At 39.0% G+C, this 21,991-nt stretch overlaps 4 protein-coding genes across 4 annotated transcripts in view; 2 read left to right on the top strand and 2 right to left on the bottom strand.

The window, feature by feature from the left end:
• Nucleotides 1-1,457: 1,457 nt before the first annotated feature.
• LOC134647918 (succinate dehydrogenase assembly factor 4, mitochondrial-like) lies at nucleotides 1,458-2,207 on the top strand. The gene is made up of 2 exons (XM_063502294.1): nucleotides 1,458-1,550; nucleotides 1,623-2,207. The coding sequence occupies exons 1-2, from the start codon at nucleotides 1,505-1,507 to the stop codon at nucleotides 1,922-1,924; spliced, it is 348 nt and encodes a 115-aa protein (XP_063358364.1). The 5' UTR covers nucleotides 1,458-1,504; the 3' UTR covers nucleotides 1,925-2,207.
• Nucleotides 1,947-5,584, bottom strand: LOC134647917 (pre-mRNA-splicing factor ATP-dependent RNA helicase DHX16). Its single transcript, XM_063502292.1, has 5 exons — nucleotides 5,207-5,584; nucleotides 4,852-4,988; nucleotides 2,964-4,527; nucleotides 2,428-2,830; nucleotides 1,947-2,171 (listed from the first exon to the last, which is right to left on the bottom strand). The coding sequence occupies exons 1-5, from the start codon at nucleotides 5,533-5,535 to the stop codon at nucleotides 1,947-1,949; spliced, it is 2,658 nt and encodes an 885-aa protein (XP_063358362.1). The 5' UTR covers nucleotides 5,536-5,584.
• Nucleotides 5,585-9,031: 3,447 nt separating this feature from the next.
• Nucleotides 9,032-14,843, top strand: LOC134647989 (WW domain-containing oxidoreductase-like). The gene is made up of 6 exons (XM_063502417.1): nucleotides 9,032-9,170; nucleotides 9,861-9,990; nucleotides 10,759-11,012; nucleotides 12,064-12,243; nucleotides 13,024-13,291; nucleotides 14,541-14,843. Exons 1-6 carry the CDS (start codon nucleotides 9,139-9,141, stop codon nucleotides 14,823-14,825), a joined length of 1,149 nt encoding a protein of 382 aa, XP_063358487.1. The 5' UTR covers nucleotides 9,032-9,138; the 3' UTR covers nucleotides 14,826-14,843.
• Nucleotides 14,844-17,192: 2,349 nt separating this feature from the next.
• Nucleotides 17,193-21,991, bottom strand: part of LOC134648013 (E3 ubiquitin-protein ligase MIB1) — a 221,570-nt gene continuing 216,771 nt past the window's right edge. Inside the window, exons 13-17 of the mRNA XM_063502447.1 lie at nucleotides 21,299-21,485; nucleotides 20,409-20,662; nucleotides 19,683-19,890; nucleotides 17,805-17,992; nucleotides 17,193-17,370 (exon numbers count right to left, since the gene is read on the bottom strand). Of these exons, the coding sequence (XP_063358517.1) occupies nucleotides 17,230-17,370; nucleotides 17,805-17,992; nucleotides 19,683-19,890; nucleotides 20,409-20,662; nucleotides 21,299-21,485 (978 nt within the window). The 3' untranslated portion in view covers nucleotides 17,193-17,229. The remainder of the gene's footprint in view (nucleotides 17,371-17,804; nucleotides 17,993-19,682; nucleotides 19,891-20,408; nucleotides 20,663-21,298; nucleotides 21,486-21,991) is intronic.

Raw genomic sequence — 21,991 nt, 5'->3', positions numbered from 1 at the left:
TTTGTTCATCATTTTGATTAACATTGGTTTAACATCGCTTGGTTGGACTGTAGCAAAGGGGGGGCTGGGACTTAGATTTTTTTTTTGACAAAGTGGTGTCATTATGACACTATTTTTAAATGATTGTAATGTGTATATCACGTCAAAATAAGCATCTTTTATTGGAAAAACTTTTCTCTAAAATAAAAAATGGCCGAGTTAGACGCCTCCAAAGATTGATATTTTTAAAGGGAGCTGGGACTTAGAAAATTTTCATTGAGAGTGGTGTCATTATGACATATTTTAAATGATTTTAATGTATAGAACACATCGAAATAAGCAACTTTTACTTGGAAAACTTTTAACTAAAACTGAAAATGGCGGAGATAGAGCTTAAGGCAGGCCAGGCTTTTAAGGCAGGTCGGAGTAGGTACGACGACGAGCGAAGCGAGGAGGAGTGTTAGGTATAACTGCGACCATACAGCGCGCGAGCCGAGCGAGCGAAGCGAGCGTGCCGCGGCAGCGGCCGGCGAAGCGCCAGAACCGACGTTTTTATAATAATACAATTTTACAAGTCCCAGCTCCCTTTAAAAACATCAATCTTTGGTCGCGTCTAACTCGGACATTTTTTATTTTAGAGAAAAGTTTTTCCAATAAAAGATGCTTATTTTGACGTGATCTACACATTACAATCATTTAAAAATAGTGTCATAATGATACCACTTTGTCAAAAAAAATTCTAAGTCCCAGCCCCCCCTTTCGTACAGTCTGACCCATCGCTTTTAAATTGTCCGTCCATGTTTCAAATTTTTTCAATAAACCGCGAGTGACAATTTGAATTGACGTACGCAGGGCGCGCTCAGCGGAAAAAAAAATCTTTTGGTTCGATGTACATTGCTGCTTTTCTTAGCGCAATACTGCTCTTTGAGTGTTGCCCTACTTTAGTTTGCTTTACATTGCTACTGACAAGATTTGGTTGACGGACTATAATAAATTTATGGAAATTAGTTTATTCTTTTATAAAATCCGTGATTAATAAAGCCCTATCCAGACGAGCTGGGCAAATCGACCGATTTGATCAGGAAAATAATTGGCGCCAATCTCATCTAGCGTCCACACGTACACAATTTAATCACAAATTTGTGTTCCATAGATACTAACTTCGAAAATTTGCATTTTTGTATCAGCACCTGCTGATTTGATCGGGGAATCAAATTGGCGTTTGCGTCCGCACGGCCTGATTCGATCGGACAATTTCATCAGATTGGTGAATTGGCTTGGTGTCTAAAAGTTGCCGTTTCTTTCTACTGATGGAAATGGCTTGACAGACTATAGCGTTTGTTCGTGATTCACCTCGCCACCTGTGTGTACCAGCCGTAGTTAACTTTTTCTAAAATTGCCATATTGACGTTTTGATTTTGACATATTTCGTGTTTCAAAAATTAATAATAATTATTGTGATCATCGGAAACTTGTAGAAATATAGTGACAGAAATCAATATATTTCTATTTATATACACTCAATATGTTGCGTAGGACTACCAGTATTTTTAATATAATATCACCGAGAGGTAAATCGCTGTTTATTAATTTGTTTCCTGTCTTATAAATTTTCATGTTATTTACGGCATGTTCCTTTGCAGGCTGTGGTATTTTAATTTTTAAAAGCCATGCTCATACTACTAGCACTGAAGCTAGTAGTCAAGCCGAAGAACCCAAGACAGAATCTAAACGGTTGTCTGAATTTAGGAAAAAATTGAGAGAAACTACTCCAATAAATGATCTTGGTGAGCAACCCGAATTTGCTGCTAATGAAAAAGAAGATCCACTTCCAGCTTGGCCAGACAATACCAATCCACATACAGGGGAGGTTGGAGGACCGAGGGGCCCAGAACCAACCAGATATGGAGACTGGGAAAGGAAAGGACGGGTAACAGATTTTTAAACAATGTGATATAGATTATAATTTATTGGCTATTAGCAGATTTTCCAACAGTTTTAGGCATTTTTTTGTTAGTAGAATCTTCTAATTCTTTTGATTTGTAATAGTGGGGTGCAACCTCCAATAACCACTTGCTTTCTATTTCTGTAACTTGCCTCATGAACTCTTTAGATGTGAACACAAGCTCATGATAGATGACCCAGCGGGGAAGCTCTTCAAATAATGCACTGTTCGGATGAATCATAACTGTCTGAAAAAATAGAAAGCATAATATTTTAGTGTTCATATGTATATAAATTGAAATCATTAGACCTTAAATTCGGCCCAATACAAATGAAAATATTGTATTCATATTGGTCAAATGAAGAGTTGGACTGTAATGGAAGAGTTTGGGTTCTAAAATATATATTATGCTCAAAATATGTTAGATACTTATAGAAAATAATGTTATTGTACTACAAGGCTTTTTTAGTCATTATTGTTAAATTATAAAAGAAATTACTTACTTGATTGTGTTTTACTGTTTTATAATGTCCGCCTTTAGAAAATTTTGCTATATGGTAAAAATAGCCAGCAGTGATTGCTTTTCGAATATTGGAGTCTTCAGAAATGCTGGAGACCATTTCAATCTCAACTCGTTCCATTAGTCCTGCCAACTGCTCCCTTACATCGCGGGCTCTCTTCATGGACCGGTATTGGATAAAATTCTCATAACACCATTGCACTGAGAAGTCTGACTCAACCCACTGGTTGTATACATTCATCAGTGTTAGGTGATCCCCAGAGGGATGGAAGAAGTTCTTTCTGGCAGTATCTGCATGAATAATCTTGTCTTTAGGCCTATAGAACACCGAACTATTGACTGATAACATGGCAGCTATTGTAACTAACTCTTCTGAACATTTGTATCTGAAAACCAAAACAAATTAGTATGTTTTTAATTAGTAGGTAGGTAGGTTGGTAGTAGGTATATTCATTCAGCTGTCTATATCTCTAATAATAATTTAAATTTCATTTTATTATATCAAATATGACTACTTACTTTTCACTTGCTAGTAACATTTTCGCAAGCATGGGATCAGTAGGAAATTCTGCCATTCTCCTTCCAGCTTTAGTCAATTCCCCATGATGGTTGAGTGCTCCTAGAGCGTAAAGTTGTTCCAATGCCAATACCAGTGTCTCATGTGGTGGAGGATCTAGGAAATCAAAGTGGATAAGATCATTGATTCCAAGGGCTTTCAATGTTAGGACAGCATTGCCTAAGTTTATCCTCTGAATTTCAGGTACTGTATTATCTTCAAGCTCGTATTTGTAGGCCCACGCTGTGTAGAGTCTGAAACATTTGCCAGGAGCAACTCTTCCTGCTCTACCAGCTCTCTGGTTAGCAGATGCCTTAGAAATTGGCACCACTATCAAACTCTCCATACCAGTCTTTGAGTTGAAGTTGTTTTGCTTAGCAAACCCTGGGTCTATAACATAAATAATGTTATCAATTGTAAGTGATGTCTCAGCAATGTTAGTAGCCAAAACAACTTTGCGAGCACCTTCAGGTGTCTGTTCAAATATCTTAGCCTGCATATCACTTGGTAGATTAGCATAGACTGGTAAAATTAGCAGTTCTCTAATTTTCTTGCCAAGTCGTTTAGTTCTCTCTTGTAACATTTCCACACAAGTTTCAATTTCCTCTTGTCCAGTAAGAAACACCAGAACATCACCGAGAGGTTGAGTGGCATGAATTTGCAACACTGACACTACGCAAGCATCAATGTAATCAGCCTCAGGAGCCTTTGTATAGTAAATATCGACAGGAAATCTTCTTCCTGGTATTCTGAAAATAGGTGCTTCATCAAAAAACTTTGAAAATTTTTCTGCATCTAATGTTGCACTTGATATAAGTAACTTTAAATCAGGTCTGAATCTAGTGATATCCTTGACAAGTCCGAACAATATATCTGTGTGCAATGTACGCTCATGGGCTTCATCAATAATCATTACACTGTATGAGGCCAGATCTGGTTCCGATAAGAATTCTCTGTGAAGTGTTCCATCTGTCATGTATTTAATTACAGTTCTATCTGATGTGCAGTCTTCAAATCGGATACTGTATCCAACCTCATTTCCAAGTTTAACATTCATTTCCTGTGCAACTCTTGCTGCTACAGACATGGCTGCCACTCTTCTTGGTTGAGTACATCCAATTTTTTTTCCATCATCTGTAAATCCAGCTTCATAAAGATATTGTGGAATCTGTGTGGTTTTCCCTGAGCCTGTTTCTCCTTCCACAATCAAGATTTGATAATTTCTTATGGCTTCTATCAATGACTCTTTGAATGGGTAAACAGGTAGTGATTTTTTAGTCTCCTCAATTGTCATGCGCATTTTCTGGTATTCAGATTTTTCCTTCTCTTCTTTTTTCTCTTTAGTGCCTTCCAGTTGCAGGGCCTGTATGAAGTCAATCTGCTCATCAAGTAAGAGGTCATATTCATTTTGAGCTTTGGCATCTTTGGCACCAAACTTGAAGAATGCCGACTTGATCTGCTCCTGTTCCCACTTGCGCTGCTCTGAGTGAGGCAGCTTCTCATTCTCATCTACTTCAACATATTCACCTGAAAACAATATTGTATTTAGGCAAACATTTTAGAACAATATTTTGAACCTTTATAAGGCATAGGGGTGTTAAGAATTATGTTAAATGTATATTGGTAGTTGTATTTGAAATAAACTTCAAAGTAATGTGGGAAATATTTTCCCTCTGCCTTATAAAGGCTTATCACATTGAGTTCCAGGGACACATTGTTCCTAGTTGCTTTCCTTTACAAACCAGGAAAATGCTGTAATCCGCTATGACCGTAGCGCTATGAAAACGTTGGCAGTGAATGTGTTATATGAGCATTTGATAGGTGTGCAAAGATATGGCTAATGTGTACTACCTTTTTCTCCTTTCCCCAGATCCCGAGGCATGTGGTATCTCTGGACATTTTCCAGTTCTCTAGCCTTCTCATGTTCTTTAGCCAATTGTAGAATTGTCTTTTTATGGTCCCTTTCCCTCTTTTCTCTTTCTGTTAATCTGCAATCAAGTACAATAATAGTGAATGAATTGAACTTATTTTATTAGGATAATTTAAAAACAAAGTCAATATTGTATTATTACCTCATTAGACAAAGGGTATGCATTAAGTCCGTAAACATTTAATTTTACCTCATCTGGCTAGCATAAAAGGGAAGTAGGTTTCAACTCGGACAAATAAGTGATGAATAAAAATTGAACTAAAAAAATATACGTACGTGCTTTCTTCGAAGAGGTACTCATCATCCGCTATATCAGCCTCTAGTTCGACAACCTTATCATCCTTCCTCTTCTCTAAATACTTGCGGCGGGACTGAACGCGCAGCTTCGGTAGCAACTTGTCCCGGTCCTCGGCTTCCAACTTCAGACGCTTAGCAGCTTCTTCATATGACCTTTTACTAGAAGATTCGGCCACCTTTTTAACTCTTTCTTCATCACGTTTTTTCAGTCGTGTTGCGAATTCATCTCGTTCCTTAAGATCCTTTTTTCTAGTTTCCTCAGCGCTGTCGCTTCCAGATGATGAATATCTGCGCTTGCTGGTACTCATTTTAATAAATTTGGAATATTTTTATTAAATGTAAAGCACTAAACTGTTTTAATTTCAAACATTCAGAGACTAGTAATGATAGTAAGTTTACAATATTATGATGACGTTGAACAATTATGAATACTAGATTACATTTTTTTTGCATAATCTACGTTAACTTAAATCGGAAATGTTTGTACTTTTTATTATATTATTGTTTTCAGCAAAACAACATGTACAAGACGTACGCGAGATGACAAATCGAATGACAGCTCGCTATTCAGTGTTGCCAACTCGGAATTTGAATAAATGCCAGACGTATGTCTAGATTATGCCAGAAATATGCTAAGTAATTTTGAAATATGCTAAAAAAAAATGGTAAACATTATATATTTTATTTTGTTGGTTTTTATTTATTCAAACAAAATGTATACAGTCTGACAGTATAAACCAAATCACTGTACAATTTAGAGTTTACTTATACGCTGCGGTACACAACACTTTACAAAAACAGTTTTATAAAATACCACTACCATCCATCACCTCGCAATACTTCAGACAGATACTACATACACTTGCCCATCGACTTGCAAACAAATCACTTTCAGGAGCCCATGACAGAAGCGCGTTCAGAAATTTTAGAGCGCGTATGAGAGGAGATTTTAGGTGTGCTACAGTACGCATTGGTGGAATTGCAAGAAGGTTATGGTGTCTAGGCCTAAGTTCCTGCTTGGATAGGAAAGGCACAGAGAGCCTCACTATCTGTGTCACTAGGTCAGGGCAGTCGGAATCTCCGCGCAATGTTCTACAAGCCACTACCAGAAGATTATGGTTACGCCTCACTTGCAGAGAGTTGAATCCCAGGAATCCTAACAAAAAAATTTTAGGGTATAAAAATGGATAGCACTTGTACACATTTTTGTACAGGAATCTTAGGAATGCCTTCTGTACCTTTTCTAGAAGCAAGGCATACGTACTTTCAGCGGGACTCCAAACTATGCTAGCGGCTTCGAGCTTACTCCGAACAATTTAATTGCATTTGGGTTGTTAAAGTCGCGAGCATTCCTAATGATGAAACAGTCGGCAGCCAGACCCTCAATATGATCACGAAAAGTAAGTTTGGTATCAAAGATAACACCCAGGTCTTTTATTGTATTTACGCGAGTTATTATTTCGGATCCAAGCAAATATGCACTTATATGTAACTAAAAATGAGGGCCCAGTCCAGAGATGTACAAAATGGTTTAAAAAAGCATTTAAATACAAAATGCAAAATACTTTTCAGATTTACTATTTCAAATGCAAAATACCAAATAGTTTTGCGTTTTGTATTTTAAATGCTAAATGCAAAATAGATATTTTCAAAATACTTTTTCAAAATAAAATACCTTTTGACCAAATCTCAGATATTTTTATTTATTTTAGGTATTTATCATGAGAATAGCCATAGAATAGATAATGTTCGTCATTTTCGTTTCACATTGACACTAGTCAGACATAATAGCCAGTTTAGACTCGTGGCTCGCAAGCTCATCGAGCTTCTAATATAATTTAAACACTAACGGCACGGCATAAGGTTTATAACCGAATGACAAGCCGAATGCGAGTGTGTCGAGGCGAGCCACGAGACGCGCCGCGAGCCGAGCCGCGAGTCTAAACGGCTATAAGGCGCGCACTCTGACCAAAGAAAAACCGGCCAAGTGCGAGTCGGACTCGCGCACGGAGGGTTCCGCACCATCAACAAAAAATAGAGCAAAACAAGCAAAAAAACGGTCACCCATCCAAGTACTGACCCCGCCCGACGTTGCTTAACTTCGGTCAAAAATCACGTTTGTTGTATGGGAGCCCCACTTAAATCTTGATTTTATTCTGTTTTTAGTATTTGTTGTTATAGCGGCAACAGAAATACATCGTCTGTGAAAATTTCAACTGTCTAGCTGTCACGGTTCGTGAGATACAGCCTGGTGACAGACGGACGGACGGACGGACAGCGGAGTCTTAGTAATAGGGCCCCGTTTTTACCCTTTGGCTACGGAACCCTAAAAAAAGGGCGCGCATGGCTAGCAGACGCCTCTATCGGTCAAATTCGGCAATACAAGCGTCATTCGTTCATTTCATTTTGTTTGACTGGTAATGTTGGCTAAACTTAATCACAAAGTATTTTGCATTTTAAAATGAATATTAAAAATGCAAAATACATCTCGAAAAGTATTTCAAATAAAATACAAAATGTTTTTTACTAAAAGGCATTTAAATGCAAAATACAAAATAGGTATTTTGCATTTTGTATTTGCATTTTAAATAGAAGTATTTCAAATAAATCGCATCTCTGGGGCCCACCACATAAAACAAACAATGCTGTTTCTGAAAATTTTATAGAGTCAGACCAAGCTAACTTTGCACTGACTTGGTTAGGCTATAATGCCAAATTTCTTTGAAACGTGCGTTCATAGTCGGTCTCCACATTTTGTAGCTGTTCATGCAGAGAATAGAAGGCATAGCCCGATTCTCTCGATTTAATTGTGACAATAATGGCAAATATTGGAAAATATGGAACCAATTTAAAACAAGCCTTTGTGCTATCAAATTTAATGTGATGTGGCTAATGTAAAATAGGCACAACAAAAAATATAGTCACACTCTGGCTGGCAATTTTCTAAATTGGGTAATTTTCTTCGGGAGTTCAACCTTTTGCCTCAACATTTCTTTAAATATCAGTACTCTCGTATATTACCGCGGTAGTCTGTTACCGCAAGGTTACCGCTTATAATTCCTCGTATGTATAAAATTTCCTTTGACGGGTGTGCCATGGATTACACTGCCAAGTAGGCATGAAACTTGGCTTAGGGACACAATTCACTAATTATGCTAAAAAATGTGCCAGATGCTAAATGGAAATTTTTGATGCCAACGAATATGCCAGATCTGGCATCAATTATGCCAAGTTGGCAACACTGTCACTATTCGCCTCCCTTGTCGATGGCCTGTGTCATGCTTTTTTTGTTCATGTTTAAGTGGAGTCCAGACGATCTGGGCAAATCGACCGATTTGATCAGGAAATAATTGGCGCCAATCTCATCTAGCGTCCACACTTACACAAATTTAATCACCAATTTGCATTCCATAGATACCAAAGAATATAATACTTGATAGATATTAACTACGAAAATTGGCATTTTTGCGTCCGCACGTCCTGATTTGATCGGACAATTTCATCAGATTGGCGAAAAATTGTCTCGTACTCCACCAAAGAGTTAAGTAAGAAAGTAAGTATAGATGGTCAAGCAGATCTTGTCAGTAAAAAAAGGCGCGAAACTAAATTTTTCTATGGGACGATATCCCTTCACGCCTACATTTTACAAATTTGCTGCCTTTTTCTACTGACAAGATCTGCTTGACCATATATATTAGGAATAACTTGGTAATAATAGTCTACATAGTTTGAGTGCCGCAAATAATCATGTTTTTACGTATCACGGTAATAAACTCATTTTATTTTTCTTTTGTTTTTTGTTGACAGCTTGTTGACGGTAAATATCAAGTATACGGCATGTTCCCACATTTATTTTATGAAAAATAAGTAATACGTGTAGTAGTTTAGGATTCCGATTATAAAAGTAAACGATGCTGGTTTCGAATTGTTTTCGTGGAATACGGTTAGTAATTATGGGTTACAATCAAGTCAGAAAACAATTGCCGTTTATTGTCGGGATACAAGTGTGAAACACATTCACATAGGGTGATGCTAGAGGCATCAGCTACCACTAATAAAATATAACTTTGCGGGAGCCTCTTGTGGGTCTCCAGGCCATTCGGCTATTAATAAATAATTGATTAATAGCGTAGCTTTTATATTTGTTTATCGGGTCTCCTGATACATAACACAAATTGCTGTTGCTCTATTTACTTCTCTAAAGAGAAAGATCCCCGCAATCTGTGAATTTCGGCTTTCGCGGTAGGCCCCCAGGGCTATAACCGCGAAAATCGAAGTTCGTCAATTGCGGGCATTTTTCTCTGTCCCTCGACCGAGCTGTGTACGGGTACACCTCGGACACTGGCGATCAAATGTATGAAACAAACGCGTTCCTACGCACACAGCCTAAGCTCGTGTAGGTGAACGCGAACCATGCTTGTGTGAGTGAGATAAGACATTGTAGGGTAACTGTGAGGTGACCGAGAGCGGGTCTCAGCGGGTGGGCGGCACTTTCAACAGGAGGCAGGGAGCGTCCATACTGTATGCTAGTACTCTTTGTTATACTGTGGTACGGGTGTGTACTCTACTTCCTATTTCGGTAATCCCTCAAGTAATGCGAGCAATCTAATCCTGGTTTATCAATCTGTTTTAGGCTTACTAGGCACGTTAATTGTCGTCAAATAAGAACATTAGCGCCTCAAGCATATGCGTTGATTGCGGGTTCTGCTAAGACCCTTATAAATACAGCTGGACGTAAACTTTTTGGACCAACATCGGATGAGGTAAAGTAAACTAGGTACCAATTGTAGATACATGAAATGGATCGCTCCATTTAGCGACAGCCGTAAAAAGATAAAGGTTTCAAGCGTTATATTATTAGTGAGCAGGTATATAGTGTACCATTTTAAATATAATCTACATTTTATATATAGAGCTAAGAAACATGTTTAATATGTATATCTCCTATATAGGCAGGTAGATATGTATTTCTTTTCTTACTTCTCGACCAAAATTTGGCAATCGTGCAAATCTGAGCCCACAGTTAGGTACTTATACGAGTAGGTACTTACATAGGTAATTAATCGCAGTGAGGTAAGCTTACTTATAGCTTAATAGCATTCATAGATTTTATTAAATTGTACAACGGGACTTAATAATCGCGTATTTAAGTTTTAAGATTTACCTCCGACGTTTCGAGGACGGCGTTGCCCCCGTAGTCTCGGAGAAGCCTGGCTAAAGTTGACATCAACATCTTCTAGCCGCGCGAGTATTTCGAACTACCCGCACTTGGTCTTGTTTATCGGCTTGAACGTTTTGCGCACTACGGATATTACTCTGTCGACACACAACACTAACGATATTCGATTTATCGACTGTCGATAGGCATTCGTTTACGCTTACATTTACTAATGACTGGATTCCATGTGGATGAGATCTTGAAACCCTCGTCCCGATTGAAATTATAATGTTTTTTGATTTCAATGTACGCGATTTTTAAGTCACGTTGTACAATTTAATAATGTGTGAATATTCATAGATTTTGTTCTTAGATTGTTCGAGATGTTGACTTGGGAGATAAGTATTGTCTGATCACTGGTGCCAACGGCGGGCTCGGACTTGAGATGACGCGCTGCCTCAACGAGCGTGATGCCCACGTCCTTATGGCTTGTAGAAACACATACGCGGCCAATTTTGCCAGTAAGAAAGTCTGCAAGAACTTGGATCGTTTGAGTACAGGCGAAGTAAACTTGGCCTCGCTTCGATCTGTGAAGAATTTCACGGACCGTCTCGTGGCAGAAGACAAGTAAGCCAAGTTCTCTTTCTACCTCGCACAGAATGTAAGACCGGTTTACACGTCATATTGTTAGCTCCTAACGCTCTATTGTCAAGGCGCCAGAGTGCGTGCGTGTTCAGATATTTGTGAGCGCCTAGGCCGTTCCGATATATATAATGGCGACTGTACTTACCAATTAATTGAAGGGATGTTTACATAAACAACACAACTGACTACATTGGTTCACACCTGAAACGATTAACAATGTTCTTAAAAAAGTGTCAACCGCTCTAAGCAGTTATGTTGTTTTTGTAAACATCCCTTCAATTACTCACACGCGAAAATTAGGTATGTATTCCCGGTAGGTATTATATCTGGGAGATCGAGCTTTGCTCGGAAAATATACAAAACCTAAAAAATGCGCGTTTTCCCAGGGATAAGACTTAGGTAGCTAGATCGATTTTTCACCCCTGGAAACCTCCCATATAGCAAATTTCATCGAAATCGTTAGAAGAATTGCTCGTTTAAAGGTATTGTATTCCCGATCTTTTTGTGAATTCATGTTAAATATCATGTAATTTTCAATAAAAAATAAATTTATTTATTTATCTATCCATCCTATCATCTATCTATAGATAAAATGGCCGGATACGGATACGATCACGAAATTGGCATTATACTCGTATTCTAATAATTAATTCTTATGCTGATGATGGCTTGTTATAGGGATTTGACCAAACATTCTGCACCCCACGAAATGAATTACCGCTATGTAATTTCTGTCCATCACTAACATAAATAGGAAACAGTTATTGATTATATACAATCATACAAGGGAAATAAAATTGTTGTTCTCTCGTGCTTGTATTGTGCCTCGTGCCCTACATTAAGTGAAAAATACAACGAGTCTATTAGTTAGTTGTTAAAAAGTGCCTAGGGTTTCAAGACACGAGGGGTAGGTATTAGGTACCTACACAGACTTTATTCCCAAGCGTAGGTAAACGTTTTCACCTCGCCCCACCGTCATTTACCCCAGGCCGTCAACACCGGGAATCTATTCATGGAAATCTGCATTTTTCAGAAAATTCGACATTGTAATTTTAAATGCCGGTGTTTTTGGTATTCCACGGACTATCACGGAAGACGGATTGGAAACAATATTCCAAGTCAATTATTTAAGTCAAATATACATGCTGATGAACATTGAAAAACTTTTATCTCCTAATGCCCGCATAGTGTTTCTTACTTCCGAGTCTCACAGGTTGGTTGAAAAAAAAGTACATAGTTACAGTGTTTCTTTTCTAAGATCACATATTTGACAGTTATGAATTCACCCTTATAGATATGATGCTAAGATCTACCGCAGTGGCGTAGCTAGGCGTGGGCGAAGTGGGCCGTCGCCCACGGCCTCGCGCGCCAAGAGGGGCCTCGCGCGAGGCCTCTTCGGGCACAGTGAAAGAAAAGGGCCTCACAGATGCGATTTCGCCCACGGCTAGATTAGTTCACGCTACGCCACTGATCTACCGTTTAACTGATAGCCTTAAAGTCATATATATATAAGGGTCAATTTGTAACTATCAAATGTGTGATGTTAGAATAATTTCACTGTAGAGAAGTATTCTATAGGGATGTCCAATTGTATAACGAGACATTGTATAGCCATTGAGAAACAAGTAGAACTCAGCGTGAAATACTCAGCGATGATCAAATAAGAGTTAGTCAGATCAGATCGCCGACAGTGCTTTATTAGGCATCTGTTCTATAGTCGACGATTTGCGAAAAACAAAAAGTGTCGCCACACGGCCACAGGTACCTAAGTTTTTTCTTAGTCAGTTTAAAAAAGTTCTCACTGTACAGTCGGCGTCGACTGTACATTATATATCCATATTGTATCACTTAATGCTTTAAGCTAGCGTTTTATAACGGAATTTTCTTTGTGATTCCGTAAGAACCCTAAATTAACGACAAGAATCAACATATTCTACAAAAAAGTTTCTACTTAAACCACTTTATGACAAATAAATCCCTTATTATTTTAAAGGTACGTAAATTGGCCTTTAGAGAAAAGGCTACTGCCTACCGAGGAGATGTTTTCGCTGCCGGCAAGTGAATATACTTCAATCAAGGCTTTCAACGTATCCAAGCTATGCTGCATTTTCGCGATGCACTACCTGGGCTACCGGTGGATGAACACGGGCCGGAGTGTGTTCAGCGGCACTCCCGGTTCGTTCATCAGAACAAACCTGTGCAGCAATTGGTGGGTCTACGAGTTGCTCTACATGGGCTTGCAACCGTTTAATAAGTCTATTGTAAGTCATTTATATTTCTTGAGTTTTATTTAATTATTACGTATACCTAAAACGATGAACGTTTAACGATTTACCTAAATGGGGAAATGTATATTTTTGCTGACGACGCCTGTGACATTATAAACGCTAACACAATTCCGTCTCTTGAGAATATTATAGCCTCGGAGATATGTAGATTACAGGGTTGGTTCACCGCTAATGGTTTAGTCTTAAACCTACACAAAACCCAAGTGATGCACATAAGCCTAGGAGGTAGGCCCCCGCGCCCGCTAAGTGTCAATGTGGACGGCGCCGTCCTTCCTCAGGTAAATAGTACCAAGTTCCTAGGCGTGACCTTGGACGCGGCCTTGAAGTGGAACGTGCATATAGATGTCGTGTGTGGCAAGTTGTCTGGTGCATGTTTCGCATTAAGCAGGTTGGCGCGAATCTTGCCTCACCAGCAGCTAAGGACTAGCTACTTCTCGCTGTTTCATTCGGTGATGTGCTACGGCCTAGAATTCTGGGGCACAGCTGCGGAATGGCAGCGTGTATTCATTTTACAAAAACGTGCAGTACGGATCATATCATATGCCCCACACGGAACCCCCGCTAGGCAACTATTCATAAATAACAACATAATGACACTCACATCACAATATCTATTTTACATAATTAAATATATTAGAAAAAACATACACCTATTTCCAATAAAGACATTTAAAAGTTCACGTATTACACAAAAACACAAAAATATGTTGGACTCGACATGTTGTCGACTTGCAAAATCCAATAAAACGGTATCTATTGCGGGGCCAGGTATCTATAATAAACTACCCGACAACATTAAAAATATTGAAAATGACCTGACATTCTACCCTCAGTTAAAAAAATGGCTCACTAGAAATGCCTTTTATGACATGTCAGAATATAATAATATTAATAATAATGATTTAATTGTAATTTAATTTTTTAATTTATTTTATTTATTTGAATTATGTTGATTATTATAATAGTGTTTTATTTTACTGTAACTCATGAATATTATATTAATGAATTGAAATTGACTAATTATAAGTATACATTTTTGACATATAAAGTTTGTAATTTTATGAATAAAGAAATATAATATAATATGAAAATATAGTGTGATCTCGCTAGTTAATTCAATTGTAATTATTAGGACTATTTATTTATTGAGGATTACTCTTTGATTACTCAGTAGAAAAACTTATAACTAGCTTATAAACATGAACTCAACTGATTGTTACAGTCTCAAGCCGCTGCCACGCCACTGTACTGCGCAACTGCGCCCGAGCTGGAGGGTATGACAGCCGTGCATTTCAAAAACTGCAAGCGCTGCGAGGAGAGCGAGCTGGCGCTCGATTCCCACCTGTCGTTCCGGCTTTTCGACATGACGCTGCGCATGATCGATGAGCGCGTGCGACACTTCGAGAGCCCGCTGCTCGAGGCTAAGGAAAAATCTAAGCCCGAACAAACTGAAAAAGTGGCTAAGGAGCCCATCGAGGACGACCTTATCTCTAGCTATTCAGGTTAATTGACTCGCTTCACTTGCAACTAAACTAATGGATGTAATGCCTTGATCACACGTACCGAGTACAGTGGCCAGAGAGTGTCCGAGGCCGAGTGCCGAGTACTGAAGAAGCGGGCCTGTTAGATGGAGCTAATACAGCCGCAAGGCGAGCACGGCGCGGCTTATTATTCTGGTTAGGTTCGACATTAAGTACACGTCTCTTAGATTAGTTGTCTGTGCGTAGGTAACTTTAAAAACGGATACTAGCAATAAATTAATACGTGACTTTTAAAATTTTCTTTTATTTAACAATAGTTAATAAAGTAATACAATGAAGTCTTATAAATATTGTTTTTCTACTCCAGCACTTAAATGTGTCAATTAAATGACTGACAGTGATATCTAAAGCAATGTCATTTGAATGCTTTGTCTATAGGCTCATAAGATGACTGCTAGCAGTCATCTTATGAGTATAATACAACTGCTTTATTTTTTTTAAAGATACAAGTTCCGATCATCTTGATTGAAAGAGGTATGTTTTCATTTACAATAATAACTCTTTTTTTTTTAAATAATAACTCAATTTTTTTTAAATAATAACTCTTTTTTTTTAATAATAACTCTTTTTTTTTTTTTTGCTGCAGCTGTCATAGAAAAAGTAATGTATGCAACAGCTCATAATTGGTTCTTAAAATTCTTGGGTCTTTTTTTACAAAACTCGACTACGTCTCGTTTTGTAACTTCGACCCTTGAATTTTAAGAACCCTTATTATATCACTGTTGCATAAACTACTATTGTATACTTACATAGATGGTTTAACATCACTCTTAACAATTTAAATGAAATAGATTATTACTTATGTAGTAATAATAATACTTAATGGAATTCATCAAAAGATAATAAATGCATTTTATAACGATGAAAGTAGATAACATAACATATGTAAGCTCCGAAAGGCACAATAGAGTTATTATAATTGCAAACTTAAGGATGACTTTATGAATCACTGCCAGAGTAGGAGCAATAATAATTTAGACAGAATACATTTTATTTTATTATTTATATAGGCCCTGAGGAGGTTTACATTTACATATATGTACGTAGGTCTAACCAAGAAATAAATAAAATGTTCTGAGAACGCTACGTTTTTTTACGATATGTCTCTATTTATTCTATACTTATACATATAGAAATTCGATATAAAAAAACGACGTTTTTACAGCAAGTACATATTTAACCGCGACAATGAGATTTTTATTTTATTATCTAGGTATTCTATATGTATTTCAGTTTTATCAGTCCTATAGACGAGTTGAGCTCATATAGCATAGGATGGTATTTTTCTTACAAATCTATTATTTACTGAATATATGTATAATGCTTATGCCTAATCTGTAAACATATTGAGAACGTTGCCTTTGAATGTTGAATGTTTAGGACAACATATGCTCCGAATAACAAGATCAAAGACATTAAAATGGATTGAAGTGATAGCTATCTAAGCATCAACGTTGTAAATAGTAAGGCTAATTTAAGGCCAGGAACGCACCTGCTTTTCCCGGACTGTCGAGATCATTTAATACACAGACCATAATATATCAGATTAAAAATATTAAAATTAGTAAATCAGTAAGATCGACCGTAAAGTCCAACTGATCTTTATAAAACAGAGACTCAGTGAGCAGAGCGGCAGATTTCCCACACTAGCGTCTTTTGAGCGTCGGTTTGAGCTTAACTTGACAGTTGATGAAATGCCCTGTACAATAGAAAGAGTCTGTGCGCGGGACGATTGAATATGTCGCTTTGCTCACCGTGAGTCACCGCCGCAGATCTCGATCAGTGTGAAATTCCTCCAACCTGAATAAAAATCACTGCTAGATTATGATTTTTGTCTGTTTGTCTGTTTTTATACTAGTTAACCAATATCAGTAAATTGCTGGTTACTAAGAGATATTTTTATTTGCAAAAAAAAAAACAGGAGCGTTCGTGTTAAGTAAACATTGTAAAATATAAATACATAATATAAGTACTTAATTAATATGGATTATCATGCTCTGGAGAAGCTGACGACTACCAACTTTTATTTAATTTCTTATTATAAAATGAATTTAATATAAACGACCAGCGCAGTTCGTAGACTCGTAATTATAACTTTATTGTTATGATTTTGTTTGAATTTTTTTTTTGCAATTTCGTTCAAGGTTCCTATTTAGTGTTGTTGGCAGGTTTTTCTAGACTTATTAACGACAGAGAGGGCAGAAGGTGATGATTTTGCCCCACGACTGACGTATGCTTTTCCAGCTCAGTTAAGTTTACTATTTGGCACTATAGCCACCTTAATGGCCGCTCCAGACAATGTTACAGTCGAAGACAACCTTAACTCATTATAATAAGGTGTATATTCACTTGGTTCGGTGTAATGGTGTCCTAGTACAACAGGATGCGTTTCTCGACCTGCTTGCGGCAGATGGGGCAGACCGTAATGCGGTCGCCGCACATCTGGCACATGCCGTGGCCGCACAGGAAGATCATGTTCTTCAGCCGGTCCAGGCAAATCGGGCACATCGTCTGAAAAAAACAAATATTCCATGTAAAGTGTCAATATCTGGGAGACCGAGCTTTGCTCGGAAAACATATCAAATCTCAAAAATTAGCGTTTTCTTAGAGATAAGACCTAGCTAGATCGATTTTTCGCCCCCGAAAACCCCCATATACCAAATTTCATCGAAATCGTTAGAGCCGTTTCTGAGATCGCCGAAATATATATATATATATATATATATAAATAAATAAATATGCAAGAATTGCTCGTTTAAACGTATTAGATAGATATAGAAAAAGTTCCGAGAAACTCATTGCCCACACAGGTATAATGTAAGTAGGTAAGCCAGGGCGCGGTTTTCATTTTGGAGTCTGTGCGGAAACAGAAGAGTCGTAGAATGTATCGGATCCCATACATATCACGACTCTTCTCTTTCCGCACAATCTTTTGCCACTCATACCTGCTCCTTGATGTCCTGGAGCTGCTGCTGTAGTTTCTGCACGTCGGCGGGCGGCGGCGAGGTGGCGGGGGCGGGGGCGGGGGCGGGCCGCGAGCCGTTGTTCATGTGGTGCGGCGCTGCCGGGGCGGGGGCCGGCTGACCCTTGTTCACTTGGATTTGAGCCAGGTTGCTGCTGCCCTCTTTTTCTACTGTTGACATTAAACATAACGTCAATTGAGAAGTTTAAAAAGTGATTTTTTCTACTCGTCGACTGCAATGCTTGGATTAAGACTTCGTATACCAAAGTGAAATCGCATACTTTTTTCACTATGGGACCCCAACTCAACTATAATATTCATTTCGATACTGTTTAGGCAACTATAATATTCATTTCGATACAGTTTAGTCAACTATAATGAAATTAACCAATCGAAAGCGCGGAGCAAGTACCAGGGCCTCATGAGTTACGAGAAGGTGTCGTTGACCAACCGGCCGGGGGGCGCAGGGCGCGGGGGCCAGGTCGCGTACGAGTATGAAGGTATCGCGGCTGCTCGCGCATCTTAGCTGTATACTTTTGGTTTTTTTACCTTCCTACATATATGATTCTTCTACTAGTTTTAAGTATTTTTTTTGTTGACTCGTAGAAAAAGTATTGTATACAATAGTGATATAATCAAGCTTTTCAATCTCGTACCTTCCTTAGGCAACTCAGCAAGCTTCGTTGCCTAAACACGGTACTCGACTGAAAAGCTTTCCATTATATCACGATTGTATAATAGTATTTTATGCAACCGTTGTTTAAGAGGGGTCAAAAAAGGCGAGTGGCGTGAGTAACAATTTGAGGCGAAGCCGAAAATTGTTAATAAAGACGCCACGAGTAGTTTTTGACTCAGTTAAACAACGTTGCATACAATACTTTTTCTACGACCAAGCAATTACTTTGAAAAAAATTTGTAAATTTAACAAATATTTTTCATTAAACAAAAATAATACTTTAAACAAGTGGAATCATATAGGACATCTAAAGTGTATTTTTTTATTCGGTAGACTAAAATGACATTTCATAGTATGAAATGACATTTTATGTTCATACTATGAACTGTCATTTCAGTCTACCGAATAAAAAAATAGACTTTAAGTAGGTAAACAAACCAAAAGTATACAGTTAAGGCTAAGATACGCGACCCGGCCACCGCGCCCCGCGCCCCACGGCCGGTTGGTCAGCGACACCTTCTTGTAACTCATGAGGCCCTGGTACTTGCTCTTAGTTAAATTACAATTTTGGACAATTTTTTTCTCTATTTTGGCCACAGTAGCCTATGGAGACTAACAAGCAACGCTAAGCGGTGTTCGTAGTCTATGGATCTTGCTATATTACGGGTGTCACATGCGCGTTTCTGACTTCTGAAGCAATTTTATTGTTTCTACTAGTTAGTACTCATCTGTCAGAGATGACAATTAAAATTAGGTTGGCAACACAATACAATATTTTTTAAGTGGTGATTACACGAAGTATCGTAAAAGTAGCAAAAAGATACTGCGTGTATGCACAAATACTTTTTTGGGGAATAGACTAAAGACTTGTCTTGACAACTATAACATAGGGGTTTAAAGGTGTGTGTACGACCTTTTAAATGACAAATAAAAATACGGGAGTAGAAAAAATACTAATCTACACTTCTACAGGGTGGCGAAAGTTTACTGATATTAAACGGGAAATACGTTACACACCACGCACTCACGCGCTGATGGAAACTCCCATCCTATGGATCCTATATGGTACATCCTAGCAGGGTATCATGTACCTATTTGACCAAATGTAAAACCAAAATGTACAAATGAACATGACTACAATGGAATAAACGGAATATGAACTCGCCTCTTAAGCCGTATACTTACGATCGATGTTGTGCGGAGGCACGGTGCCGTGCTGCAGCGGCGTGCGGCACTCGACGCACTTGCGCATGAGCGGCGCGCACGCGGCGCACGCGCACACGTCCCCGCACGGCCGGAACACCACCGTGGCCGGCGCCTCCGAGCACACCACGCACTCGCCCACGCGCTGCCGCGACGTCACGCACGCGCGGCAGATCAGGCACTTCTTCACCTGAAATACAAATTAATCTCATCAATCATTAACTTATTGTATTTTCAATAGGAAGAAAAAAAAGTCAAATAGGCATTAAGGACACGATGTTTAGAAAAACGCTCTTGCAAATATGTGAAATATGTCAGTTTCCTACTATGTTTCACACACAACTTCTATTAAAAAAATCCAGGAATCTGAAGATGAACTTTGCTTTGATAAAGGAAGATACCAAATGGACTACGATTTCCATTGTCCCTATTAATCCCAGCCATCCCTATTCACCTCGCTTGACGGTACTTGTCCGCTGCGCGCCGAATCAGAATCAGAATCAGAATGCTTTATTTGTAAAACATAGGTATACATGGGTCTTAGGTTACATTTGAGCGCTATGTTTTGCCGGTTGGCATACAAATGTCAAAGAGAACTAAAATATAATTTAGTCTTGCATATGTTACCTTTATATGCCGAGTGAGCTGGATCTTATTATTAGAGACCAGCGATGCCTCTTTACATTATGTATAGGTAACAACACTCACTCGTGCAGCACACACGTTGCAGCAGCATATGTGCCCGCACGGGCGGAAGAGAGTGTCTCTCTTCGCATCAGAGCAGACGAGGCACTCTTCCGCGGTAGGGTCGATGTGAGCCGTCTCCTCAGGGACCGGCGCCGCCGCCGCCGCGCCTGCTTCGCTATCGGGAGTCATGTCGCTGCCGCCTGTGCCTTCCTTGCGGCATGTCGTCAGCGTCTTGCATAGGTTCGGGTCCGGGCACAGGTCGAGTGGGGTTTGACCTAGAATTAGAAATAACGGCTTTTTACTCTTATATGAATGCCTCGGTATATGAATGTATATGAATGGCGGGACGACTTAGACGCCTTCATCAGTAACTGGCCGGAAATAGCACAACAACGGGAGTTGTGGAGATCAAGGGGAGGGCCTTTGCCCAGCAGTGGGACACTAAAACGGGTTATTAAAAAAAATGAATCCTCCGTTTTCCGCGGTTGGCACTTCTTATTTTAATATTACAACATTGTCGATTTTCTGTCGTATCGCCTTGATATCCTGGTGGAAATATGTAGTTTGTTATTCTGTACCTATGAATATTCTAAACTAAAAATGTGTATCCCGACTATGGCGACTATGCGTATTTAGTTACAGTCAGCGTTAAACGTAGCGGAACTGACTACGCGTCTAATAACTTAACATAGGTACCTACAAATATATTATTTTTATATATGTAGAACAATTAGATTGTGGCAGATACTTTTGAACGGGAACTGTAGAGATATATCATTTTGAAAGGTATTCTGTGGTGGTAGATACTTTTGGTGCGTTGTTTCATCCACTACAATTGATGCTGAGTGTACTAGGTAGGTATATAAGTTTTTGCCGTGTCGTGTCCAGTCGTGCTGCCAGGGTATAATCACCTTTCTTATTCTTAACGGTGAGGTCGGCGCCGTGTGCGGCGAGGAAGCACGCGATGGAGGCGGAAGACTTCTTGTCTTGCGCGTGCGCCAGGCCCGAGAGCAGCGCCGCGTCGCGCGCGTCCTGCAGCCGCCGCAGCTGCTGCAGCGTGTGGTGGCGCAGCGCCTCGTGCAGCGGCGTGTCGCCGTCCTGGAAAAGCGTTCATTATTGTTTATTGTATCCATTTATAATGTACCTATGACAATTACGTCCTGTATCTTTTTGTCTGTTTTGGATTGGATACTAAACACATTTTTGAGCCATCCCACCCCACCCACAGACAAACGAAATGCTATGTTTTTTATAAACGATAAAAATCAGCCTTAAGATGAATTTATTAAAAAAAAAATGCTGACATCATTTGGCTTTTCGCCCCTCTTTTTGGAAACTACGATGCTAAACGGGACAGGCAGTCGAAACTTACTTCATTCTTATTGTTCTGAGACTGTTAACCTTTTCGACGCCGTGTCAAACACAAAAGCTGTCTCAGACGCCACGTCATCGAAGTGTCATAACTGAAATTGAACTTTATGCATATGCACTTAGGTCTATGTCGCTCTGTGGTCTATGACCGATTAATACGTCTTTGGCGTTGGACCTGCGGTGCGTATATATCGGTCATTGGCGTCCAAAAGGTTAAGGAACACGTTCGTAAT

This window comes from Cydia amplana, chromosome 5, assembly GCF_948474715.1.
Source record: "Cydia amplana chromosome 5, ilCydAmpl1.1, whole genome shotgun sequence".
NCBI lineage: Eukaryota > Metazoa > Arthropoda > Insecta > Lepidoptera > Tortricidae > Cydia > Cydia amplana.
The sequence above is the reverse complement of the archived record's forward strand: the minus strand, read 5'-3'. Positions and strand labels throughout refer to the sequence as shown.

Coding starts and splice junctions, on each gene's coding strand:
- LOC134647989 (XM_063502417.1), top strand. CDS start 9,139: ATGCTGGTTTCGAATTGTTTTCGTGGAATACG. Junction 9,171..9,860: donor AATTGTTTTCGTGGAATACG/GTTAGTAATTAT, acceptor AATCTGTTTTAG/GCTTACTAGGCACGTTAATT. Junction 13,292..14,540: donor AACCGTTTAATAAGTCTATT/GTAAGTCATTTA, acceptor TGATTGTTACAG/TCTCAAGCCGCTGCCACGCC.
- LOC134647918 (XM_063502294.1), top strand. CDS start 1,505: ATGTTGCGTAGGACTACCAGTATTTTTAATATAATATCACCGAGAG. Junction 1,551..1,622: donor TAATATAATATCACCGAGAG/GTAAATCGCTGT, acceptor GTTCCTTTGCAG/GCTGTGGTATTTTAATTTTT.
- LOC134647917 (XM_063502292.1), bottom strand. CDS start 5,535: ATGAGTACCAGCAAGCGCAGATATTCATCATCTGGAAGCGACAGCGCT. Junction 4,528..4,851: donor TCTGGGGAAAGGAGAAAAAG/GTAGTACACATT, acceptor TATTGTTTTCAG/GTGAATATGTTGAAGTAGAT. Junction 2,172..2,427: donor AAACAGTAAAACACAATCAA/GTAAGTAATTTC, acceptor CTATTTTTTCAG/ACAGTTATGATTCATCCGAA.